The following is a 24493-nucleotide window of genomic DNA, read 5'->3' on the forward strand; positions in this document are numbered from 1 at the left end:
ATAGCCAAGCCTCCTAGAAATTGATTAGCAGTTTCTCAAGTATTCAAGTATAATATAAGAATTTGGAGCAATTTTTTTGTTTTGTTTTGTTTGTTTTGTCCGAGTGTTCTGGTGGGTTAAAATTTTTATAGTCTGTTCCAGTCTTGCCACTCATGTCAGGAATGTGGACGACTATACTCACTCATGATTTTTATTGAATCATTGGAGGGGGGAGACTGAGGGGTTATCTTTAAGGGAAAAAGCCTCTCACAGAGGCACTGTTTCCATAACAACAGGAAAAGCTGGCTGCAATGTCTCAGCTGACTGGACCCTCCTGAACAAATAGTGATAAATAGCCCTTGCTGGATGTGTGCTGCCTCTTTCCTAATTTTTCTTAGTAGAACTTAATATCCAAATGTGACTTCCACGCCTCTGCTGATTTTTAAAAGGGGGTGCCTGGGTGGCTCAGATGGTTGAGCATCCAAATCTTGATTTGGGCTCAGGTCACGATCTCATGGTTCATGGGTTCGAGCACCACGTCAGGGTCAACACTGACAGCGCAGAGCCTACGTGGGATTGTCTCTCTCCTTTTCTCTCTGCCTCTCTCTCTCTCACTCACTGAAAATAAATACATAAGCTTTAAAAAATATTTTAAAAATTTCTTTAAAATAAGCAAACTGAGGACAAGATTTGGTCTTTTTTTTTTTTTTTTTTTTTTTTTTTTTTTTGGCGTAGATGGAGTGGACGGTCTCTACGGGCCAGGTGCCTTGTTATGCCGATGTGAAGTAGATGAGGTGCAGCTGCCTTCAGACAGCGGAAAGATTTAAAAGGAAACATAGGAATTCTGTGTAGTTCAGAGGACAGAACTGGTGCCTGTGGGTCACAGCCACGGAGATGGAAATGTCAGCTTAATTATGAGAATTTTCTAATAGGGGACGAAGTTACCTTCTGAGATGGCACATTCGTTGTCTGTTAGTGGAGGTGTTTGATCCTTGGCAGGATGTCTGCCACTCAGAACTCCTGCAGAGCTTTTCCTGCCATGGGTGAGAAGTTGGGCTGCTTTTCTGAGCCTACGGTTGCATAAAACTCAAGTGACATTTTCATTGATGTGCTGGGTGATTTCAGCTGGACCCTAACATCTAGCCTGAGCTAATAGAGTATATTGTCTATAAAAAAAATAACAAAAACAAAAATGTTGACTTTAGTCAGGGGAGACTTTATTCAAAGGAATCATTGCAGTAAAAGGAGATGCTTTTAAAATTTTTTTTTAAAAATGATTAAAAATCATTGCTTTTGCCATTAGGAGACTAGTCCGACCTTAAGATTACAAGCGTGTCAAAAAATCAGGCAGGGGTGCCTGGCTGGCTTATTTGGTAGAGCATGCGACTCTTGATCTTGAGGTCATGAGTTTGAGCCCCACCCCACGTTGGGCATAGAGATTACTTAAAGAAAAAAAAGAAAGAAAGGCAGAAAGGAATTTATTTACAGGGGCTAGTAAACAGGGCTAGAAAGAATCAGATATGAGGGAGTCGGTGGTAGAATCAGATAGTTAACTAGAAATGTTTCCTTACAGTCAGCCTATTCTCAGAAGGAACCATTGAGGGGTTGTAGGCTGGCTCAGGTTGAGGGTGTGTCAAAGGCTTGGGGAAGGAAAGAAGCTTAACTAAAGCTTGGTCATCAGTTAACATTTTGTTCCCTGAATCGGGACAAACAGTTCCATTAGTCTTTTAGGAGGTAAAGAATGGAAATTTGGTGGGTCTGTGTCTGGCTTTGTCATAGATGAACTTGGTAGCATGGTGGATTTTGTCTCAGACTTAGGGCAAAGGAGGGCTCTTTGCAGTAAGCCGTTTCCCAGAACAGGGTATGATGATTTCCTTAACTGTAGCTGTTTTCCAGGAACTGTGGGCTCACGTGAAGTTTAACACAGTCCTGGGCCTTCCTGCTGCTGCCGTGTTCTTTTCTTATTCTTCTCCATGGTTATGATCTGCAGGCCATGGCCTGGGCCTTTCTGAAACCTGCTCATGAGTCCTCCTGTAGAGGGAGAGAATGTCAGCTGGAAATAGTTACAGAGAGGGACACTGGGGACGATTTGTTTCTGGTACTGTCTTGCTGATAATTATGCACATCTTCTGGCCTAAAAAGTAAGACTAGCTGAGGGTTTCAAAGGATCTCAGAGATCTTACCCAGTATGCAAATCAATGCCTCACCCATTTCTTTGGTATTAAGTGAATATTTTCTAATGTAGCATTTGGATTTCTTTAACGATTTCCTAAATTAATGGGCTATTTTACAGAGCAATTTTAGATTTATAGAAAAATTGAGCAGAGAGTACAGAGTTCCCATAAATTTCCCCTCCACTTTACCCTGTCATTAACATCTTGCATTCCCCTGGTACATTTATTATAATTGATGAGCTAACATAGCTACATTATTATTAATGAAAGTCCATGGTTTGTATTAGAGTTCACCCCTTGTGTTGTACATTCTGTGGGTTCTGACAAATGTAGAATGAAATGTAGCCACCATTACAGCATCTTGCAGTAGTTAGACTACCCCAGAAATCCCATGCTCCACTTATTCATCCTTCCCTCCCACCACCCAGACTTTCCGGCAACTGCTAATCTTTTTTATACTGTCTCCCTAGTATTGCCTTTTCCAGAGTGCCATATAGTTGCATAGTATGTAGCCTTTTCACATTGGTTCTCTTACTTCAGTGATACCCATTTAAGGTTCCTCCATGTCTTCTTGTGTCTTGATGTCTCATTTCTTTTTAGCGTTGAATAATATTCCATCATCTGATATACCACAGTTTGTCATTCATCCATTCACCTCCTCAAGGACATCTTGGTTGCTTCCAGGTTTTAGCAGTTGTCAAAAAGCTACTATAAACATCCATGTGTACAGGGGTTTGTGTGCACATAAGTTTTCAGCCCATTTGGGTAGATACCAAGGAGCAACTGCTAGATTGTATGGTTAAGAATGTTCAGTTTTCTGAGAAGCTGCCAAACCATCTTCCAAAGTGGCTGCACTATTTTCGCATTCCCACACAGTGAATGTGAGTTTCTATTACCCTACATCCTTGCCAGTGTTTGGTGTTGTCAGTGTTTTGGATTTTAGCCATTCCTATTGGTGTGAAGCGGTGTCTCGTTTGAATCTGCATTTACCTAATGACATATGATGCTGAGTATTTTTTCATACACTTATTTGCCATCTCTATATCTTCTTTGGTGAGATCTTTAAATGTTTTTGAGGGGTTTTTTTTTCTGGTTTTTGCTTTTTTTGTTATAGTGGTGCTCTAGGGTTTACCCTATACAGCTTAACTCTTCTGATTCAGCTTCTGGTCTAAACTAGCTTAATTCTAGTTATATAGAGAGAATTGTTACTCCTATTTAGCTCTATTGCCTTTTCCTGCATTCTGTGATATTTTTTATACATAATACATGTATTAATGTTACAAACCAAATAACACATTGTGATAATTACTGCTTTATAGTCTGTAGCCATTTTCTTAACCCAGTAAAGCATTTGCCCCTACTCATCTCCCTTGTGCAAATATATTATGCGTCACATGTATTGCATTTCTGCATGTTATAGGCCAACATTACATTGTACAATGTATGCAATTGTATTATTATATAATTGCCTTATAAAATCAGTTTTGAGAAGGAAGAAATACACTTATTTGTACTGTATATTAAAATTACATAATTATATTTACCAGTTCTCTTTTGTATTTTCTTATGTGGATTTGAATTGCTTTCCACTAGTGACCCTGTGAACAGTGACTGGTGAATTTACATTAGTATTTTTTATAAGATGAGTCTGTTAGCAACAAATTCTCTCAGTTTTTGTTCACTTGGTTAAGTGTTTATTTCATCTTCATATTTGAAAGATAGCTTTACTGGATATAGGATTATTGATAGGTTTTTTCTTGTAGCACTTTGACTGTGTTATCCCATTGTCTTCTGGCCTCTATTGTTTCTGCTGAGAATTCAGCTATTAATCTTTCTGGGGTTCCCTTGTAAATGACTAGTCTTTTTTCTCTTCAAGCTTTTTTCCAGGACTTTGACTCGTGGCATTTTTACTGTGAGGTATTTATGGATCTCTTTGCCCTTATCCTGCTTGGAGTTGTTAAGCTTCCTGGGTGGGTAGGTTACTGTTTTTCAGTAAATTTGGGACTCTTCAACCATAATTTCTTCAAATATTTTTTCTTCTCCCTTTTCTGTCCTCTCATTTTGTTCTTCCATTACATATTTGTTGTTGTACTGATGGTGTCCTGAATTTCTCTGTCCAGTTTCGTTGTTTCATTGTGTTCTTTAGCTTGCATACTCTGTTTTTTTGTGGGGTTTTTTTTGAAGTTTATTTATTTATTTTGAGAGAGCACAAGCGGGGGAGGAACTGAGAGAGAGAGAGAGAGAGAGAGAGGGAATCCCAAGCAGGCTCTGCACCATTATCTCAGAGCCCGATGTGGGGCTTGAACTCACAAAGTATGAGATCTGAGCCAAAATCAAGAGTCGGACACTTAACCAGCTGAGCCACCCAGGTGCCCCTTGCATACACTCTCTTGATTTATCTTCAAGTTCATTAATTATTTCTTCTGCCAGTTCAGATCTGTTGAGCCCCTCTCCTGAATTTATTTTAGTTATTTTTCAGCTCCAGAAGTTTCATTTGATCCTTTTTTGTAGTTTGTTTCTTTATTGGCACTCAGTATTTGGTGCAACGTTGGCATCATACTTTACTTTTAAAATCATGCTTTCCTTTGGTTCTGCAAGTATATTTATAATGGTTGGTTTGAAGTCTTTCTGTTAAATGTAACATCTGGCTACTCTCTCAGGCAGGTTGTGTTTGTTTGCCTTTTTTCCCCTAGTATGTGATCGTACTTTCCTATTTCTTTACATGCCTTGTAATTTCTGGTTAGAAACTGTAATTTCTGGTTAGAAACTCTGCATTGATTCCCCCACTCGTGGAATTATTTGCTCCACTCCACTCCAGACTGCTGCAGCCCAAACTATTACTTTTAGTGACTGGCTAGGTTATTTTAGTGAAGTCTGTGCCTCTACTCATCCCCAAGTGTTAAGCCTCTCATATTGCTCCTTAGGAGGTATGGCCTTGGGTTTACCCAAAGTCGCTGGGGGGATGGCAGTGGTATTGGTAGGGCTCTCTTTCTCTTTTTCCTTGACCACACCCAGCCATTAAACTCCACTGATTGCTCTGTTGTTTTCAACAATGTCCTGGCTGCAAAAATTGCTCTACACAGTCATCCAGTGAAATTGTGACTCCTTTGAAAAGGAATAGTTTCTGAGGTCTGTTTTTGATACTTGTTTTGACCTTGTTAGGGCTCCTCCCAGCTATCATTTCTGTCAGTTCTCTTCTACAGAGTAGCTCGTCTAGTCTAGGTTGTGTCTACATTAAATCCATGAATCTCCTCCCAGTTGCCTTTCACCACACCCTCCACTGTTCTTATGATACACTTAGGTTTGAACTTGTCCACGCAGTTGAAAGCCAAGTCAGTTCCTTTGAGAAGAGTTTAGGACCTGTTGTACTGCGTGCTTCTTCCCCAAGGAATAATCTGTGAACCAGGACTGTTTCTGGAAGTAGGTACAATGGCAAGATTCTCTCTGAATGGCATGCCCACTGTGGGATTTATATTCTTGTTGCAAGGGGGAAAAGCCTGAGGTCTGCTTGGCTTGCCTTTCCTGTCATGGAACCACTGCTTCACAGACTGGAGCAGGGCTGATCAGAGAGCCAGTATTTTCAGTGGACAGCACCTAGGATAAAGCCTGTATTCTGTGAGTGGAGTGTGGGTGGGAAAATGGAGCCCCAACACTCCTTGACTATTCTTGCCTAATTGGCCTCAGCAGCATGTAGCTAAAGGCAGGATGAGAAGTGCTAAAGTCCAAAGCCGTCCAGCTAGGAGCTTGGGAGAGATGGAGCCAGTGTTCTTGGCTGCGACACTCTGCAGTAGAGTCTCTACCTCATTAAGCTGAGGTGGGAGGAGGGAGAGGTCTTGGTTCAGAAACCACACACTCCACTTTCTTACTGAATTTACATAGATTTTTTTTTTGAAGGAGTTATTTCTTCATTTGCTATTTACCCTTAGGACAATTTCCAAGGTCTATAAATGGTTGATTTGGGATGGATGGACGGATGGGTGGATGGATAGATAGATAGACAGACAGACAGACAGGTGTAGCTAGCTAGCTAGCGTCAGTGCTGTAAAGGTCATCAGAGTGTCTCATGCTGTCATGCTAGTAGGAGTTGATCTCTTTCCTCATCCATTTCTAACAAGCAGTGTCCTGCATCTGATTGAAAACCACCTCCTGGGCCACCTGGGTGGCTCAGTCAGTTAAGCATTAGACTCTTGATTGCGGCTCAGGTCATGATCATGCCGTTTATAAGAATGAGCCCCATGTCTGGCTCTGCCAGGATGGAGCCTGCTTGGGTTCTCTCTCTCCCTCTCTCTCTGTTCCTCCTCTGCTCCAAATAAACAAACAAACAAACTTGAAAAAAAAAAAAGAAGAAAAGAAAACCACGTCCTAAGGCAGGACGTTCCATCTTTGAAAGTTCTTCTTTATTCTGGGTGACACCTTGCTACCCTTTGATCCTGGCCCTGCCTCTAGAAGCCATCAAAAAGATGTCTAAGTCCTTTTTTAGATAGCAACCATCCCAGTGCTTTATGTAATTGAAATCATGAATCCCCAGCCCCTAGTCTTCTCCTGTCAAGGCAGAACATTCATAGTTCTGTTCCTTACTCACCTCTACCCTGTCATACCTCATCTCCAGCCATCACCAAGGTGCTTCAGGAGGTCAATTTAGAGCAGAATGAGATCATCACTTTCCTCATTCTAGGCTCTATGAATGAAACCAGAAGCATATTAGCTTTTTTAGCAGCCATTATATTGATCGCAAACTCCTGAATCTGTTCACACATGGTACTGATCCCATCCTATGTAACTCCTGTTGGTTTGTAGAGCCAAGTGCAAGACTCTTATTGTTTCAGTTTATCCCTTTGGGGATCACGTGTTTTCATTCCATGTCACTGATAAAATATTTGTATAAAACAAAGCCAAGGGTAGAGACCTAGATAGTATTATTTGTCACCATGCTATGTTAATTAAGAGTTAATGGGTGTGATTTTTCTGCTTCTAATATGACACTCCATCATGAACAGTTGACAAGATTGTTTTCACTGAATGGAGTCAGATCATAAGAGTTTCTTTTCTCCCAATGGGATTGTATTTGAGACTGTGTCAGGGCCAGTGGTGGTTCTTTACTCCATCTTTGTACCCTCTCAGTGTATGGAAGTGAACTCCCTTATCAAAAGAAATGATGTCATCATGTCCACCATCTCCTTGGACTTTTGGACCCTACTTAAGTTAAGAGTATTGATCGAGTTACAAATGGGCCTTTCCCTTCCAACAGTGTTTCCAGATGAAGCTTTTAGGAATTTCCTACAATACGTGGCAGGTGTCTTTTTTTCTCTTCAGTATATTTGACAGAGCAACTAACAGCCTATTATTTTGCATTAAAACAACTCAGTAGGCCATTCTTAATTGCACTGTGCTGAATGATCATCCATTTGTAAAGGTCATAGAATCCAGACAGCAGAGCTTTGCAGAGTTTGAGCTGCTCTAATGTATGTGTTGTTCTTGAGTGTCCGATAGACTGTTACCATAGAATATAGCTTTCTGTCTGGACTGCTGTTCCGAATCAATGAATGTGCCATCCCTGAGAGCTTATACTCCTTTCATGTAATATCAGAACACGGGTTGAGTTTGTTCAAGAAACAGTGAGAAATCATTGGTTAAAGTAGAAGGAAAGGAAAAGATGCAGATGAAATGTAAGCTGGTCCTTACTACAGTCTGTTCTATCAAAAGCGACTGCCCTGGGTCTTTTGTGTTTTGTTGTTTTCTGCACTTATTCTAGGGGCATTCTAGTTGCAATTTACATTGGCTCTTCCCCTGTGCCATAAATAAGCCATAGCTCCCTGTTTTGCAGTGAAATATCTACTAATGGTAGATATTATTTCAGATACAGCATATTTTTAAAAGGAGAGACTCCTCTCTATATGCTTAAGTCACATCACTTTTTCATTTATTGACTCAGTTTATATGGCACTAAATGGGACAGTCCATGTCTGTCTCTGGCAACTTCATAGCAATATAAAATAAAATCATACAGAAATGTCTTTGCATTCCTTGGAAGGAAGAAATTCTCCAGTTACAGTGCCCTCTGTCTGCATTCACTGAGCTCCCAGAGGCTTTCTATGCTTCCCAGTTACCTCCACAGTGTCTTCATCCCCAGTCAGTGTGTACCTCCACTGTTGCAAAAGTCTTCATCGACCCCCCAGTCTCTGTCTTCTGGGGCTCCAGTTCATTCTCCACCTCTTCTAATGCCTGGAAAACTTCAGTGGTGCCCCATCGCTAACAAAGTTAAGTCTAAATTGGTTTAGATTGACAGTGTCAGCTTTTGATGCAACACCAGCCCACATATCTTAATCTTCTTTTCTTTCTTCTTTAATCAAAGGAAATTTCTCATGGTTTCCTAAACATAACCAATACCATGTCCATATGTCTACTCTTCCTTGCCTTTTCATAATCTGGTATGTCCTTCCTTCTCTCCCCTCTTAGGTAATACTTTGTTTTTAGCCTCCAGTTCAAGTTCTGCTTCATTCACTCAAAAAATATGTGTTGGGGGTGCCCAATCAGTTGAGCACCCAACTCTTCATTTCAGCTTAGGTCATGATCCCAGGGTTGTGGGATCGAGCCCTTTGTTGGGCTCTCTGCTGAGCATGGAGCCTGCTTAAGATTCTTTCTCTCTCCCCCTCTGCCCCTCTCCCCTGCTCCTGCTCCAGGTCTCTCCCTCTCTCTCTAAAAAAGCAAAACCAAAAACCAAAAACTATGTATTGGTCACTTACTATGTAGCAAGCATGGGTCTAAGTGCCAGGGATCCTGTAAGAAACAAGACCAGTCTCTGCCTTCACAGAGCTCCCATTCTGGTGGCAGGGGGTAGATATTAAACAAATGAAGATATGATATGATATGATGTGAAGATATGAAGGTATCTCAGATTTTGATAAGGCTGTGGAAGAAAAGCATGATGAGGGAGGTAAAAAGGATATTGCTGTTTTATACAGAGTGGTCATGGAATGTTGATAGGTCATATTTTCTGTCTAAAAACCGCGAAGTTACAGTCGATGTGAACATGAGAGGAAAGAGCACTCCAGGCAGAAAGAACAGCAAATGCAGAGGTCTTGAAGCAGGAGAATTCCTGGTGTGTCCCAGGAATAACGGGACCACTGTGCATGGGCACGCAGCCTGGCGGGTGTGGTGGTGAACACTCTCGGAGGTTCTCTTCATCCTTGTTTTCTAGTTCACTGAGAGAATAGAAATCTGTGGAAATAATTGAGAACGTGGGGGCAGGGGGGTGAGAAATGTTGCAGGTTTGAAGAGACAGGTCAAGATATGAACTAAGCACCTGGCATAGTGGTGGAGTGCGTAGACTAGGGAAGTCTCAGGCCACTTGCACTTCAGAGTCATGAATTAAATGGCTTTGAACCGATCCCCTCCTACTCTGAATTCTTGCAGCAGTCATTGCCCGTTCTTCATTTGGCACTTGGCGTGCACTTCCTCCTATTACAGGTTTGGTGTCTGGACTAAGTTTCTAACTTGTGATTTGTTGTTTTTCGTAAATGTTATACCTCCCCTGGCTCCTCTGCTGCTTTAAGGCAGCTTTCAATATGCACACAGCAGAAAAGGACAAAAATGAACAGTTGAAGGTGTCAAAAAAATAATGAAAATATATCTGAGTAGAATTCAGTAATAGCTTAACGTATTTGGGGAGGAGGAATCTTGAATGAAACTTCGTGAAATCTCCAATACCTAAAACAGACATTTTATTGAAATTGGAAAATCTTCACAGCATTCCTGTAACATTACAGTGAAACCCACATTTGCATTGCCTCAGTTTTTGCCCCTCACCTTGATTCCCAGGGAAAATGTTTTATATGTACTCAGGATAGTGATTCCTTACAGTTTACACTGTCGTGTCAGAAATATTTGGTAAGGACTACAGTGGTTGCCATGAAACTTACTGAGAAGAGCATGTGCAGAGGCCTGTGTGCTGGGAGTAAATGTCTGGCACAGTTTACTCACAGGCCTAGGAGTCCTGGACAGGCACTACAGGACCCAAGAATCTCCTGAGCCAAAGTGCAAGTTCATCCCACAAAGGGATCTGTAAGGACTTTCCTCCTCGAGAAGTTTTTATTGATTGTTACTTGAAAAATGTCCATGATGATCACATTATATATTTTTTTCTTTCAGCTCATGTTAAAATGCTGTTCCACTGTCTCATGATGTGCACTGTTTCTAATAAGTCATTGGTGGTAATTCTTACTGTTATCTTCTTTTGGTTGCAATGACACCTTCTTTTCCCATCTTTCAGGAGAATGAGAAGTTCTCCTTCCCTTTGCTGCTGGGAGTTTTAGCAACTGATAGCTATCAGCTCTTCCTTCTCTAGGAATTGTCCTCAGCTAAAGAGATCTACTTTGCCAACAATGACAGCCTCTCTGCCTGAGAGCAGCCAGCATCTGATGACTAGTCATTGAAGACTTAAAAAGGGCAGAACCCCCTTAATTAATTAATGCAGGATAGTTCTTCAAGGCCATCTTAGCTCCAGAGCTCTCCTTGGGATCACCTGAGGGCCTCTGTGGTAATCGCATCGCAATAGAACTTCTCCCTATGCCTAGTTCTGCTTCCTTTACTTCTCCATAGGTTTCCATTCCAAGTAAGTAAGAACTTACCCACCAGTAAGTTCTGACACAGATCTCCACTTCAGAGTCTTTTTTCCAGGGAAGCCAACCAGTAACACCTTGTGTGTTTATAATGCATCTTTTCCCCATCTTTTGTATCTTTTGTATTTTTTGCTTTATCTTTTGTTTTCATCAGTGGTATGACTAGGTGTGGTTTTGTGTTCTTTCTTGTTGTTCATTAAATATATTGGATCTGTATGTTTATGATTTTCATCAGATTTGGAAAACAGTTGGCTGCTATTTCTTTGAATATATTTTCTGCCCCAAGATCTCTTTTTCTCAACCTGTAATTACATGTATGTTAGTGTAATGTTCCACAGGTCACTGACACTTTTTTCACTATTTTTACCTTATTTTTTGTCTGCTTAAATTGAATAGTTTCTGTTGTCTTCAAATTCACAGATCTTCTCTTCTACATTATCAAATCTGCTGTCTAGATCATCCGCTCAGTTTTTCATATTACATACTACACTTGTCCTTTCTACAATTTCCATTTTATTATTTTGTCTTCCTTCACTTATGGTTTAACTTACTTTTTTTTTCTAGCCTCCTAAGGTGGAGACTTAGGTCATTAATATTAAGCCTTTCTTGTTACCCAATATGAAATTTTTAAGCTGTAAATTTCTGTGTAAGCACTACTTTAGCTCCATCCAACAAATTTTGCTAATGTTGTATTTTCATTAGAACTCACCTTGAAGTATTTTCTAATTTACTTTGTGATTTATTTCTCTCACTTATTGGTTACTTAATTTCTAATATTTGAGGCATCTTTGGATATCTTGTTAAGAATTTCTATTTTAATTCTGTTGCGGTCAGAGAGTGTGCCCTGTATGATATAATTCTTTGGAAAGTCACTGAGACTTTTTTATGGGCAAGCATACATTCTACCTAACTGAACATTATTTGTGCACTTGAAACAAACTGTAATATGCAGTTGTTGGGTATAATTCCTGTAAATGTTAAGTGCAGTTGTTAGTATTACTCAGATCTTCTGTATGCTTATTGATTTTTTCTATCTAGTTATCTTATTAACTACTGACTGAGAATGTTAAAAATCTCCAACTATGACTATTGATTTGTCTGTCTTTAGTTCTTCCTTACCTCTAGTAATACTCCTTGTATCAAAATCTATTCTCTATACATAAGCCATTCAAGCTTTCATGTGATTCATGTTTTGATTATATATCTTTTTTCCATCCTTTAGCTGTTTATTTTTGTTTTTGTATTAAAGTGCATCTCTTGAAAACAGTATATAATTGGGTCTTGCTTTTTATTTTTTTTTTATTTTTTGAGAGAGAGAGAGAAAGCAAGAGAGAGTATGAACAGGGGAGGGGCAGAGGGAGAGGAAAAGAGAGAGAATCTCAAGCAGGCTTCATGCCTAACGTGGAGCCCGATGCAGGGCTCAATCTCTGTGACAACATGACCTGAGCCAAAATCAAAAGTCAGACACTTAACCAACTGAGCCACCCAGGCACCCCTATAAAACAGATAATTTAAATTCCTTGTTTGCTAATTCAGTACCTCTGTCCTCTCTGAGTCTGTTTTTATCAATTGCTTTCCTGGTTATAAATCATGTTTTCCTACTACACGTATCTAGAAACTTTTGATTGTGTGGTTGGCATTGTGAATGCAGTGTTGTTGAGCATCTGGATTTTGTTGTCTTCCTTTAGAGACTTCTGAGTTGTGTTCAGGCAGGTCTAGAATACCCCTGCATCTTGATGGTCTCATTGGATACCCAGAGTGTTTTTCAAGGTCCTTGCACTCTGCCTGGTTAGTATTTTCATATCTTCTAGGACTTTGCAACCTCTAGAATCTCCATTTAACTCATAGCTCTCTAGCACCTGTTCTCTGCAAGGCTTCTGGAGTCTTGCCCATATATGTGCAGTTGAGTATCAGGCCATAAACTTCAGAGGACTCCTATATAGATTTTTAGCTCAGCTCAATTTCAGCTCAGCTTCCTCCTCTTCAAATTTACCTAATTCCTATCCCCAAACTCCTATTTCCTCAGCTCAGCAAGACTTCCATGGTCTGCTTAGGTTCTCCCTCCCTGTGCCACAATCCAGAAAGTGTCTCCAGATACAATTCCAGGGAAATCATGGGACTCACTTTGAATGTTTCTCTTCTGTCAAGGATTATAGTCCTTTTCCGCCTTTTGTCCAAAGTTAGAAAACAACAGGTATATGTATTTTGGCTGGTTTTATATTATTATGGGAGAGCTAGGCTAGTATAAATGGCTAGTATATAAAATGGCTAGTATAAAGCCATTACTTTATAATGGCAAGATTTGGAAATCTCTGCAGTTTGGGGGGAGATTTTTAAGGTACAGTAAACAATAACTTAATTTATTAATTTCTCTCAGTTTCCATATTATCACTCCACTTCCTGCCCTTTTCCTCCCAACAACCAAGTTCTACAGAGAGAAATGGTCCAAAAGCTTTTCTCTCTTTTCACCAGTGAATTGACATCTAAACTAGGTAGAGTACAACCACAGTGCATCAGTGCTCTTTTTTTTTTTTTTTTTTTTTTGATTTGTAATTACATTGTGAACTTTTATTGGGTTTTGCTAATTTCAGGGTTAAATGTGCTTTTCCATATGATTCTATATTCCTCTTGTTAGGTAATCATTTTTTAGGTCTATCTAGTTAAGATGGGCAGGAATACTAGAACTGAAAATGTTCCAGCAGTCATGGCTCTGATAGAAAATCATTAAGGACCCTGCCCTCAGAAGAGCTCTTTGTCATAATTGCTATCCCACAGTGACATCCATCAAGATAATTGTTCAACTTTCTTCTTAAGTAGGCAATAGTCAGTTAGATAATCAAAGGGTAGCAGGCCTTAATTACATATATGAAGTGAGTGATTTCCCTGTTTCTATTTTTTTTTTAAAAAGGTCAATGATAAGACAAAGGATTTCTGATTAGCATTAGAAAAATGCCACTCCAAATGAAATATGACCTTTTGTAGCAATGTGGATGGAACTGGAGAGCGTTATGCTAAGTGAAATAAGTCATATAGAGAAAGACAGATACCAAATGTTTTCACTCTTATGTGGATCCTGAGAAACTTAACAGAAGACCATGGGGGAGGGGGGAAGAAAAAAAAGAGAGGGAGGGAGGCAAACCATAAGAGACTCTTAAAAACTGAGAACAAACTGAGGGTTGATGGGGGGTGGGAGGGAGGAGAGGATGGGTGATGGGCATTGAGGAGGGCACCTGTTGGGATGAGCACTGGGTGTTGTATGGAAACCAATTTGACAATAAATTTCATATTAAAAAAAAAAAGAAAAAAATCCACTCCACTAGGAATCTTTCTTTTAACTCTACTTACCATAAAAATAAATCTTACTAGACTTTTTTTATTTTTAATTTTTTAAATTTTTTTTAATTTTTTATTTTTTATTTATCATAAAAAAATTTATCAATTTTTTTATTGCCACATACCGGAAAGTAGGTAAATATCCAAATATAGGAGATCAAATAAATAAATCATGGCCCATATACACAATGAAGTACTATATACAACTGTAAAAAAAAAAAAGGAAATAACATCTCTGTAACATAAAATTATTTTCAAGGTATATTGTTAAGTAAAAGCAAAACACAAAAGAGTAGTATACTATGCTACCTTTTCTGTAAGAAAGAAGAAATAAAAATATGCATGTATATGCAAATTTTTTTAAAGAATAAACACAGGAAGGATAAGCCAAAAACATTTGACAGGCAATAAAACAGAGAGAAATCTTCTGCATTTCAGAAAGCTGGGGACTCAGCTTCTGAGAGATGTCTGAAAACTTGCCAATATTCAGATACTAAGCTCTCCAGACAAGAGAATCCTGACACCACCTTCAATATATTTGAAGCCAATGGTGAAATGAAATTAAGCAACAATAAAGCCCTTACTGGACTTTTTTTTAGATCTTCCTCTGCTGACAAAAAGGAAAGACCACAGTACACCATGAAGCAAGAACCTGAGTTTGCACAGGACAGTTCTCTCAGGAAGGAAGGAGGTGGGGGTCCTAGCCCAGTTGTCAACCATTTTATTTCCCAGTATTGCCTTTTTTTATTTCTGCTTATAATGCTGCATCACACCAGGGGCAGCAACACCCAAGCAGTTCTTCTTTAATGTGTTTGGGAATTTGAGTTTCCCATGCCCGTGAGGCATTTAAACTAAGATGACCAAACTTTTGTAATAATTATAATAATCCCTGTCAAGATAATTGACAGATTTTAATGAATTTGACCCAGGAGTGATACTAGTTATTTAAAGTTTAAAACTACATTCTGCAGTTGTCTAAAACTTTTTAAAAGTCCATTTTTTTTTTAGGTATAATGAGATTTTCAGTTTTTGCCACAGCAGATTTCCCCAGGTTGTTGCCTTTTAAAGCACATTAGGCAAGGAGTAGGCAAGCATGAACAGGTAGAATGTTCAGGTATCAGAGACTTTAAACCCAAGTGGGGACAATTATTTTTGTGAGGAAGCAAAAAGGATAGACAAGCCAAACAAAACTTATCACGTTCCTTTATTTAATGATGCAGCATGACATGGTGCTAGTGTTATGAGTCATTCCACCAAGGATCCTGATGGGTATTCAGGTAAATGCACTCCCAGCACACCAAGCAACTGAGATGGTCCATGGGAAGTCCATAGCACCTCATACATACATAGCACCTTACATTTGTCACCAACATGTGTATAGTGGGTTATAGGTCATCAGGAGGTAATTTAACATGTGCCTTACAAGCTGTAATTTTTGACATGTCTGAACCTCAGTTTCCTCATATGTAAATTAGAGACAGTAAGGTCTACCTGATTGGGCTAATGTATGCATTAAACATGAAAGCAGCTAGAGTAAGGCCAGAGACTAAAGAGATGACAGGAAATGTATTTTCTCCATTTCCCCCTCCCCATTTTGATCCCTACAAGAGCCTCATGAGGTAGGCTATGCAGATATTTTCTGTTTTATAAACGAGATATTCTAACATCAGGGATATCAACACAACTAGTTAGTGTCAGAGCCAAGTTCAGAATTTCTTCTGTAATGGCAGAAAATATTCATGAGCACCTAGTGTGTGTACAAAACTGCCTTCTCACTGTGTGTTGTGTCTGAGATCTGTCAATGAAGAATTTAGATTTTTTTTTTAATTCCAGTATAATTAACATACAGTGTTGTATTAGTTTCAAGTGAACAATTCTATACATTACTCAGCATTCATCGTGATAAGTGTACTCTTAATCCCCTCACCTATTTCACCCCCCACTCCCCAACCACTTCCCCTCTGGTAACCATCAGTTTGCTCTCTATAGTTAAGAGTCTGTTTTTTGGTTTGTCTCTCTTTTTCTTTGTCCATTTGTTTTGTTTCTTAAATTTCATATATCAGTGAAATCAGATATTATTTGTCTTTCTCTGACTTACTTCACTTAGCACTGTACCCACTAGATCCATCAGTGTTGCAAATGGCAAGATTTCATTCTTTTTTTGTGGCTGGATATTATTCTGTTATATATACACACCATATCTTTATCCATTCATCTATCAGTGGGCACTTGGGTTGCTTCCATAATTTGGCTATTGTAAATAATACTGTTTTAAACATAGGGGTGCATATATCTTTTTCAGTTAGTGTTTTTATATTCTTTGGGTAAATACCCAGCAGTGGATCATATGGTAATTCTATTTTTAATATTTTAAGGAACCTCCATACTTTTTTCCACAGTGGCTGCACCAGTTTGCATTCCCACCAGCAGTGCTCAAGGGTTCCCTTTTCTTCACATCCTCACCAATATTTGTTTCATGAGTTGTTTACTTCAGCGATTCTAACAGGTGTGAGGTGATCTCTCATTGTGGTTTTGATTTGCATTTCCCTGATGAGGAGTGATGTTAAGCATCTTTTCATGTCTGTTGACTCTCTGGATGTCTTCTTTGGAAAAATATTTGTTCATGTCTTCTGTCCATTTTTTAATTATTTGGGGTTTTGTGTTGTATAAATTCTTTATGTGTTTTGGATACTAACCCTTTATCAGATATGTCATTTGCAGAGTCTTCTCCCACTCTGTAAGTTGTGTTTTAGTTTTGTTGATTATTTCCTTTGCTGTGCAGAAGGAAATTGTTTGATGTAGTCCCAATAGCTTTTTGTCTGTTTCCCTTCCCTGAGAAGACCTATCTAGAAAAACGTTGCTATGGTCAATGTCAGAGAAATTACTGTCTGTCCTTTCTTCTAGGAATTTTATGGTTTCAGGCTCACATTTAGGTCTTTCATCCATTTTGATTTTGTTGTCATGTATGGTGCAAGAAAGTGGTCCAGTTTCTTTCTTTTGCATGTTGCTGTCCAGTTTTGTAAACACAATTTCTTGAAGAGAGTGTATTTTTCCCACTGCATATTCCTGCCTCCTTTGTCAGAGATTAACGGACCATATAATCATGGGTTTATTTCTTGGCTCTCTATTCTGTTTTACTGATCCCTGTATCTGTTTTTGTGCCAATACCATATTGTTTTGATTACTACAGCTTTGTAGATATACTACAAAAAATCTGGGATTGTGATGCCTCCAGTTTTGTTCTCCTTTTTAAAGATTGCTCTGGGGGTGGGGGATCTTTTCTGGTTCCATACAAATTTTAGGATTGTTTGTTCTAAAAACTTAGCTTAGTTCTTAATATTGTCAGCTTTCACTGGTCTTCTGCAGCTTACTTCTCCAAAATGTATTTTTAAGCGTGACACTAATCATTGTATCTCATTTCATCAGCTGCTCTCCCTCCTGGTTCTTTTATTAAGACTTTGTAGGCCCAGTTTCCTTAACTAGAAAGCAGAATCATGAAAAATCCCAAAGAGGTCAGAGGCCATCAGTGTTTTAAGAGCATGGCATAGGTATATTGGTCCCCAGTTGGTTCTGCTCTGCTCCTGACACCACCTTTTGTGTCCCTTGAAAGGGACTGTCCGACCTCTTCCAGACTGATGCCAAGATCAAGGCAAATGAAAGAAACTTCTGGAATTGGACTGCCCAAATTCAGGTGTGAGTTCCACCACCAACCACAGTGACCTCAGGCACAGCGCTGCACCCCAGGACCTTATTTGCTTTAACTGTAAAATAAGGATAAAGTACTGGCCTCATAGGGTTTTTGTGGTGATTAAATGAGATAATACATGCACAGTATTTGGAACAGTGGCAGACAGTAGTGATTGCTCCATAACTTAGCTGCTGTAGTAGTGGTTATTGTTACTCCTTTCATATCCTAGCTGACTTAATCCAGCATTTTTTCATACTGCTGAGAAGTCACTATGTTGTTTCTTTTTTTTATTGTTTTATTATTATTATTTTTTTTTATTGTAGAGATCCAGCATACCAGCAAGAGAGGGGCAGAGGGTGTGAGAGCGAGAATCCTAAGCAGCCTCCATGCTCAGCACAGAGCCTAAAACAGGGCTTAATCCATGACCTTGGGATTGTGACTTGAGCCAAAATCAAGAGTTGGGTACTCAACCAAATGAGCCACCCAGGCGCCCCTGTGTTGTTTCTCTTTAACTGTAGTATTAAAGGTTTTGGGTTTTTATGGGTATTTTCTAGTCAGATATTCCTAATTTCCATCTCCCACCTGACTCACTCTCTGCCCGAGAGCTGCTCATCCTAGAGCAAGCTATGGTTACTACTCTATGTGAAATCTCCTTAAGAGAGATTCTGCCAGGTCTTTCCCTCCTGTCTCCATTCAGCTCAGCAACACACGTGCTTATTTTATTATTTCGTTACCTAGTTCATTATTAATTGTGACCTATTGAGAGTGTTGTGACATTAGGAAATAAAGATGAGTGAGAGGTGAGGGTTCTGTCTGGAGCAAACTGTGCTGGGGATGGGAATTTTAAGGGTGTTTCCTTTCCTGTTTGCAGGGAGAAAGGAAATGTGGCTTCACTCATGTATCTCTGAGGCCAGGGTTTCATCGCAGGCAAAATATTAAGGACCTCTAGTTTGAAACAGCTTAGGTTGTAGCAAAAGTCTGACTGAAGCCTGTAACAGATAGAAAGATTTAAAAGCAAAGCAAGGCCAATAGCAGGCAGGGAGGGGGAGAAGTGAGAAAATACGATTCTCATTCCACTCGTCCTACTCCACCTCCAGCTCCACCCCTACCAGCACGTTACAAAAATGCCCGAAGTTTCCTGGAATGCAGGAAAGACAAATAATTTGTTCCAGAATCATATCCAGCATCCCACATCTCTGGTAAACTAGGTTTGGCCTGCTTGTGTGCTAGTGTGGGAAGATGCTTAGGAGAAGAAATGTTGGGGGTTTGATTTCATGACCTTAATTATTGTAGAGATTCTGTGACTGCCCTGGCTTCATGTGTGATTTGAAAGCCTTTGTATCCAGGATCCCTAGTATTATGTTATCCCCATTCCTAGGAATCCAGCCTTCAGGGCGACAGTGGGTCATGGCAGCTTTCCTATAGTGAAGCTTGATGCTCTAGTTAAGTCTGTGGATTCCTGAAAGTCTTAGGTTGTTTTCCTTCCTTCCAGCTGAGGTAATTAACCGCTCTCATTTCTACCCCATGTGAGTCATTGAGCCTCTGCCATGTGCTGGCACACTGTCTTAGCCCAGTGTCCTTCTGCCCAGGGCTTTCCTCCATCATCGGGACCTCATTTTCCACCAGATGTACTTTAACACTGAGTGTTACAAGGTCATTTCCAGGGCTGTCGCCGTTTATCCCTCTCATGTTTAGCTGCAGTGTAATTTTCAGCTTTTGTCACTATATTACATGGGAAGAAAGAAATGTGCTCTGGCAGATAGCATCAAATGTGTTTTTCCTTCTCTTCCAATTGGAAAATCACTCATAATCAATCCTCTGCTGGGGGGTTAGATGGTCTGGGAACACTGGGAAGGGTGCTTTGTGTTTATAGATTTGCCATACTGGGATCGAATTCAAATCTGCTTGCTCCCACTTTTTGTGCATGACAGTGATTTGGCAAATCACGTTCTCTGTACAGCATCTTAGACTAAATCTGTTATTCCTCTTCAAGGCTATCTTGGGTCTTTGTGACAGTGTCTCTAATGCCTGTCGTTGGTTGCCCTAGTTTGCAAATAATTGTGCAGTAAAAGCCACGAGTAATTTCAAGAAGAATGTGTATTCTGCTTTAGAATGAAATATTCTAAATGTATCTGTTAAGTCCATCTGGTCCAGTGTGTCATTCAAAGCCTAGATTCCTTGTTGGTTTTCTGCTTAGATGATCTGTCCATTGCTATAAGTGGGGTATTAAAGTCTCCTGTTATCGTATTATTATCAGTAAGTTTCTTTATGTTTGTTACTAATTGATTTATATATTTGGGTGCTCCTAAGTTGGCATAGATATTTACAATTGTTAGATCTTCTTGATGGATAGACCCCTTAATTATGATGTAACGCCCTTCTTCATCTCTTGTTACAGTCTTTATTTTTCAAATCTAGTTGTCTGATATAAGTATAGTTACTCTGGCTCTCTTTTGCTGTCCCTTGGCATGATAGATGGCTCTCCATCCCTTCACTTTGAATCTGCAGGTGTTTTTAGGTCTAAAATGAGTCTCTTGTCTTGTCGGCAGCATCTAGATGGATCTTGGGGTTTTTGTTTTTGTTTTATTCTGATACCCTATGTCTTTTGATTGAAGCATTTAGTCCATTTCCATGATTGAAAGATATGAATTTAGTGCCATTGTGTTGGAGTTGGTGTTTCTGGTGATGTCCTCTGGTCCTTTGTAGTCTTGCTGCTTTGGTCTTCTTTTTTTTTTTTCCTCCACTCAGAGTCCCCCTTAAAATTACTTGCAGGTCTGGTTTAGTTGTCACGAACTCCTTTCGTTTTGTCTGGGAAACTCTTTATCTCTCCTGTTCCGAATGACAGCCTTGCTGGATAAGAAGTCTTGGCTGCATATTTTTCCCCATTCAGCACATTGAATATTTCCTGCCACTCTTCCTGGCCTGCCAAGTTTCAGTGGACAGGTGTGCTGCTGACCTTACGTGTCTACCCGTGTAGGTTCAGGACCTTCTGTCCCTAGCTGCTTTCAGAATTCTCTCTTTATCTTTGTGTTTTGCTATGATACGTCATGGTGCTGACCTGTTTTTGTTGATTTTGAGGGGGGTCTCTGTGCCCAGTTTCCTTCTCCAGATTAGGGAAGTTCTCAGCTATGATTTGTTCAAATAAAACTTCTGCCCCTTTTACTTGCTCTTCTTCAGGACTCCTTTGATAACAGATACTGTTTCATTTCATGGAATCACTTAGTTGCTCTAAGTCTCTCCTCGTGCTCTAGTTATTTCTCTTCGCTCTTTTTTTCAGCTTTATTATTTTCCATAATTTTATCTTCTGTTTCACCTATTCTCTCCTCTGCTTCCTCCTCATTCTCACTGTATCTAGTTTATTTTGCATCTCAGTTATAGCATTTTTTTTTTCATCCTGACTAGTTCTTAGGCCTTTCGTCTCTGCAGCAAGGGTCTCTCTGGTGTCTTTTATGCTGTTTTCAAACCTAGCCACTTGTCTCACGACTGTTGTTCTAAATCCTTGTTCAGATACATTGCTTACATCTGTTTTGAGCGCGTCCCTGGCTGTGATTTCTTCTTGACCTTTCTTTTGGGGGGAAATTCCTCCGTCTTGTCATTTTGACTAAGTTTCTATCTTGTGTGTGTTTTAAAAGCTTGCATGTTTCCTGCACCTGAGCGTATTGCTGTATCAAAAAGGGGTCGTACACTGTCCAGGGCCTGCCTGGCACTTCAGGAAGTGTTTCTGGTGTATGCTGTGTGCACTCTGCTGTTGGGTTTTGGCTGCCCTTTGCCACTGCTCAGTCCTCTGCAGACCTCCTCCTTGCTTGCCATGAGGAGTGTTTGGACCTTTTCCTAAGTGTGCTTTGATTTGTTTGTTAAAATAATCCTGGAAAAAAGCAGGGGAGCCAGATCCCAAAAAAGGAGAAAAGGGAAGAGAACAAAAACAAAAACAAAACAGAATCAAACACCATAAGGCTGATTCCAAAGACAAAGACAAGGAAAAAAAAAAGAAAGAAAAAGGAAAAAAAGCCTGATCCAAAAAAAAAAAAAAAAAGAAAGAAAGAAAAGGAATTGAAAAAAACAAACAAGAAACTCTGAGCTTGATTCCAAAAGAAAAGAAAAAGGAAGAACAAAAGAAAAAAGAACTGTCAGTGTCATTTTGAGGCACGATTTTCAGTGCACTTAGGGCATAAGGGAATGCTGCCCATGCTGGTCTTTGGAGGAGAGGTCCCCTGCGCTGGCTCAGAGTCCTTCTTGCCCTAGTAAATGAACAGTTGTCAGGCACGGGTTGGGGGGAGGGTGTTTGGTGTAAGTAGGTCCCATCTTCACTGGGGCCACTGTGGTGTTCTCTGAGGTCCCACCATGTTGGTATTGGGGGAAAATGGCACCACCGCAGTCTCTCGTCCTGGACCGACCGAGGATCTCAACCCCTGCTGTCAGGCCCCCATCACAGAGTAGCAAGGGCACTTAGCTTGCCCTGTGCCACAGATCTCCTGTGTTTTTTCTTTGACGTGTGGCTGGGATTCAAAACCCAGCCTTAAAGGAGCCGGCACCACATGGATCCTCCCCCATCCTCCAGAGTAGAGGCTCTCTACCCTACTGATGAAAGGCCTTTGGCTGGCACCTACAGGGTCTTTTATCCTAGGGGAGGCAAAAAACCCTCTTCCAAAAGTACTCTAGGAAGGGGAATGTTCTTTCCCAGTGTGCCCCAGAGATCTCTACACCACCCTATGCTATGCTGTCTAGGCCAGCTCCCTCCTGCCCAGGAGCACATGCCAAGGCTCCATTCTGGAAAAAGTCACGCACTTCCAAAACCTTGGATTTTGAGCTCCAAACGCTGTTTGCAAAAAAGATCCGGGACACTCAGTACTTCTCGCTGCCCAGTCTGTGGTCCACAGAGGTTTTCCACTTGTGTGAATCCAATGCTGCACTTTCTCAACCCTTTTCTTTTTTCTTTCCCTTTTGTCTCTCCACGGAAGAGTTCCCTCCGCTCTGCGGCAACGCTGTTTTTTCTCCCCCATTCGTATCCACACACCGTGCACCTGCCACCTGTCTCCCTCCAACTGTAGAGATCCTTCTGCCACTCTGCAGATCAGTTTCCTGGGTGTTCAAGTGGTCTGACCTCAAAACAGCTCTGTTTGAAGGACAAGGAAAGCCCAGGGTCCCCGTGTTTCTCCACCATCTTAACTCCTCCTTTGCCATGAGTAATTTCAGTAAATGTTACTTACTTACTTACTTACTTACTTGAAACCTTTGTGCCCTAAATGCTTATTATCTCATGGTAATCTCTCCCTGGTGGTAGAGAGTGGCCCCTGGTGACCTTACCTCTTGATCAGAATATAGACCCGGGGGAGTGCCATGACCTGCCCAAGTTATGTAAGGGGCTGTGACAGAATTAGAGCTCAGGGCTCCTGAGTCCCAGCCCATTGTTCTTTCCCCCAGGCTCTTCTCCTGGGAGTATAGATGACACAGTTGCAGTAATCGCTGCCGTTTATTGAACATCAAATAGGCACCAGGCCCACATGTTACCTCCGGTCCTCACAACAGTTCTGCAATGTAGAGTTTACAGATAATGACAGAGACTGAGAAAAGCTAAATAAGTTGGCCAGAGGCCCTCGGCTAGTTGTTGCAGAATCCTGATGGAGCCCAGGTCTGCCAGAGTCCGTGCCTGTGTTCCTGCTGCACCGCAGAGGGCTTGAGAAAGCTCCTGTGAGCATGTGACCAAGAGAAATGCTTGCTTGCCCTTCCCGTCCCTTCCTGCATCTCACCCGCAGGCAATTATTTCACACGTGCTCTGTGCCAAATCCAGTGCGGGTGCCCATAAGCAGGAGAAGACAGAGGCCCCGTCCTTGGAGAGCTCTCCTTTTTGTAAAGCTTTCCCCCCACTCCCTCTCTTTGACACCCCTTCCTTTGCCACCTTTGCCACTTTGGACTGCACTGCACTCTATGTCTGCTTTCTTTCCCTTTCATTGGCCACATTAGGAGGAGGTGTGCACGACCAGAGAGTCCCGTGTTAGACTGACTCTGTGTGTGGTGGTGCATGCAGGGCCCTTGTGTGCCTCGTCCAATAGATAACCCCAAATGAGAACTTACAGCTCCCTGGGCATTTCCCAAGTGCTGTATGCATCACTTCCCAATCCCAGCCACCTTCTGTGGCACAGCTATTAGCTTATCCCACATTACAAAAGAAAAACGAAAAAACCAACCAGCTCAGAACAGGTAACTTGCCTACGAGTGTAGTCTGGTGGCTGGCGATGTCAGGTTTGGGCTTAGGCAGATGGCTTCAGTGTGTAGGCTCTTAACCACCAGCCACACGTGGGGAGCAGGCCCGGTCTCCCCCCCCACAGGCCACAGTCACACCAAGTGGAAGGTCTGCCCTCGGAAGTACTAAGGCAACACCAGAAAGAGGCTTTTATTTTTTTTTTTATTTATTTTTTTTATTTATATATGGAATTTATTGTCAAATTGGTTTCCATACAACACCCAGTGCTCATCCCAAAAGGTGCCCTCCTCAATACCCATCACCCACCCTCTCCTCCCTCCCACCCCCCATCAACCCTCAGTTTGCTCTCAGTTCTCAACAGTCTCTTATGCTTTGGCTCTCTCCCACTCTAACCTCTTTTTTTTTTTTCCTTCCCCTCCCCCATGGGTTCCTGTTAAGTTTCTCAGGATCCACATAAGAGTGAAACCATATGGTATCTGTCTTTCTCTGTATGGCTTAT

General features: G+C 40.8%; 1 protein-coding gene across 10 annotated transcripts in view; it reads left to right on the top strand.

Moving 5' to 3' along the window:
• Window positions 1-24493, top strand: part of VPS8 (VPS8 subunit of CORVET complex) — a 256338-nt gene that overhangs the window by 222324 nt on the left and 9521 nt on the right. For 5 of the 10 annotated variants that reach the window (XR_005792281.1, XM_040480980.1, XM_040480982.1 and 2 more), the window contains one exon: window positions 17715-17795. The exons of 4 other annotated variants lie outside the window; for them this stretch is intronic. Coding sequence is in view for 5 of the 6 variants with exons in the window: in XM_040480980.1 (XP_040336914.1) it covers window positions 17715-17795 (81 nt within the window). In the remaining variant the exon portion in view is untranslated. Of the gene's footprint in view, window positions 1-14703; window positions 14978-17714; window positions 17796-24493 lie in introns of those variants that run through there. One more of the 10 variants, XM_040480987.1, reaches the window with a different exon arrangement.

This window comes from Herpailurus yagouaroundi, unplaced genomic scaffold (genome assembly GCF_014898765.1).
Source record: "Herpailurus yagouaroundi ecotype Mexico unplaced genomic scaffold, PumYag 159, whole genome shotgun sequence".
NCBI classification, from domain to species: Eukaryota; Metazoa; Chordata; class Mammalia; order Carnivora; family Felidae; genus Herpailurus; species Herpailurus yagouaroundi.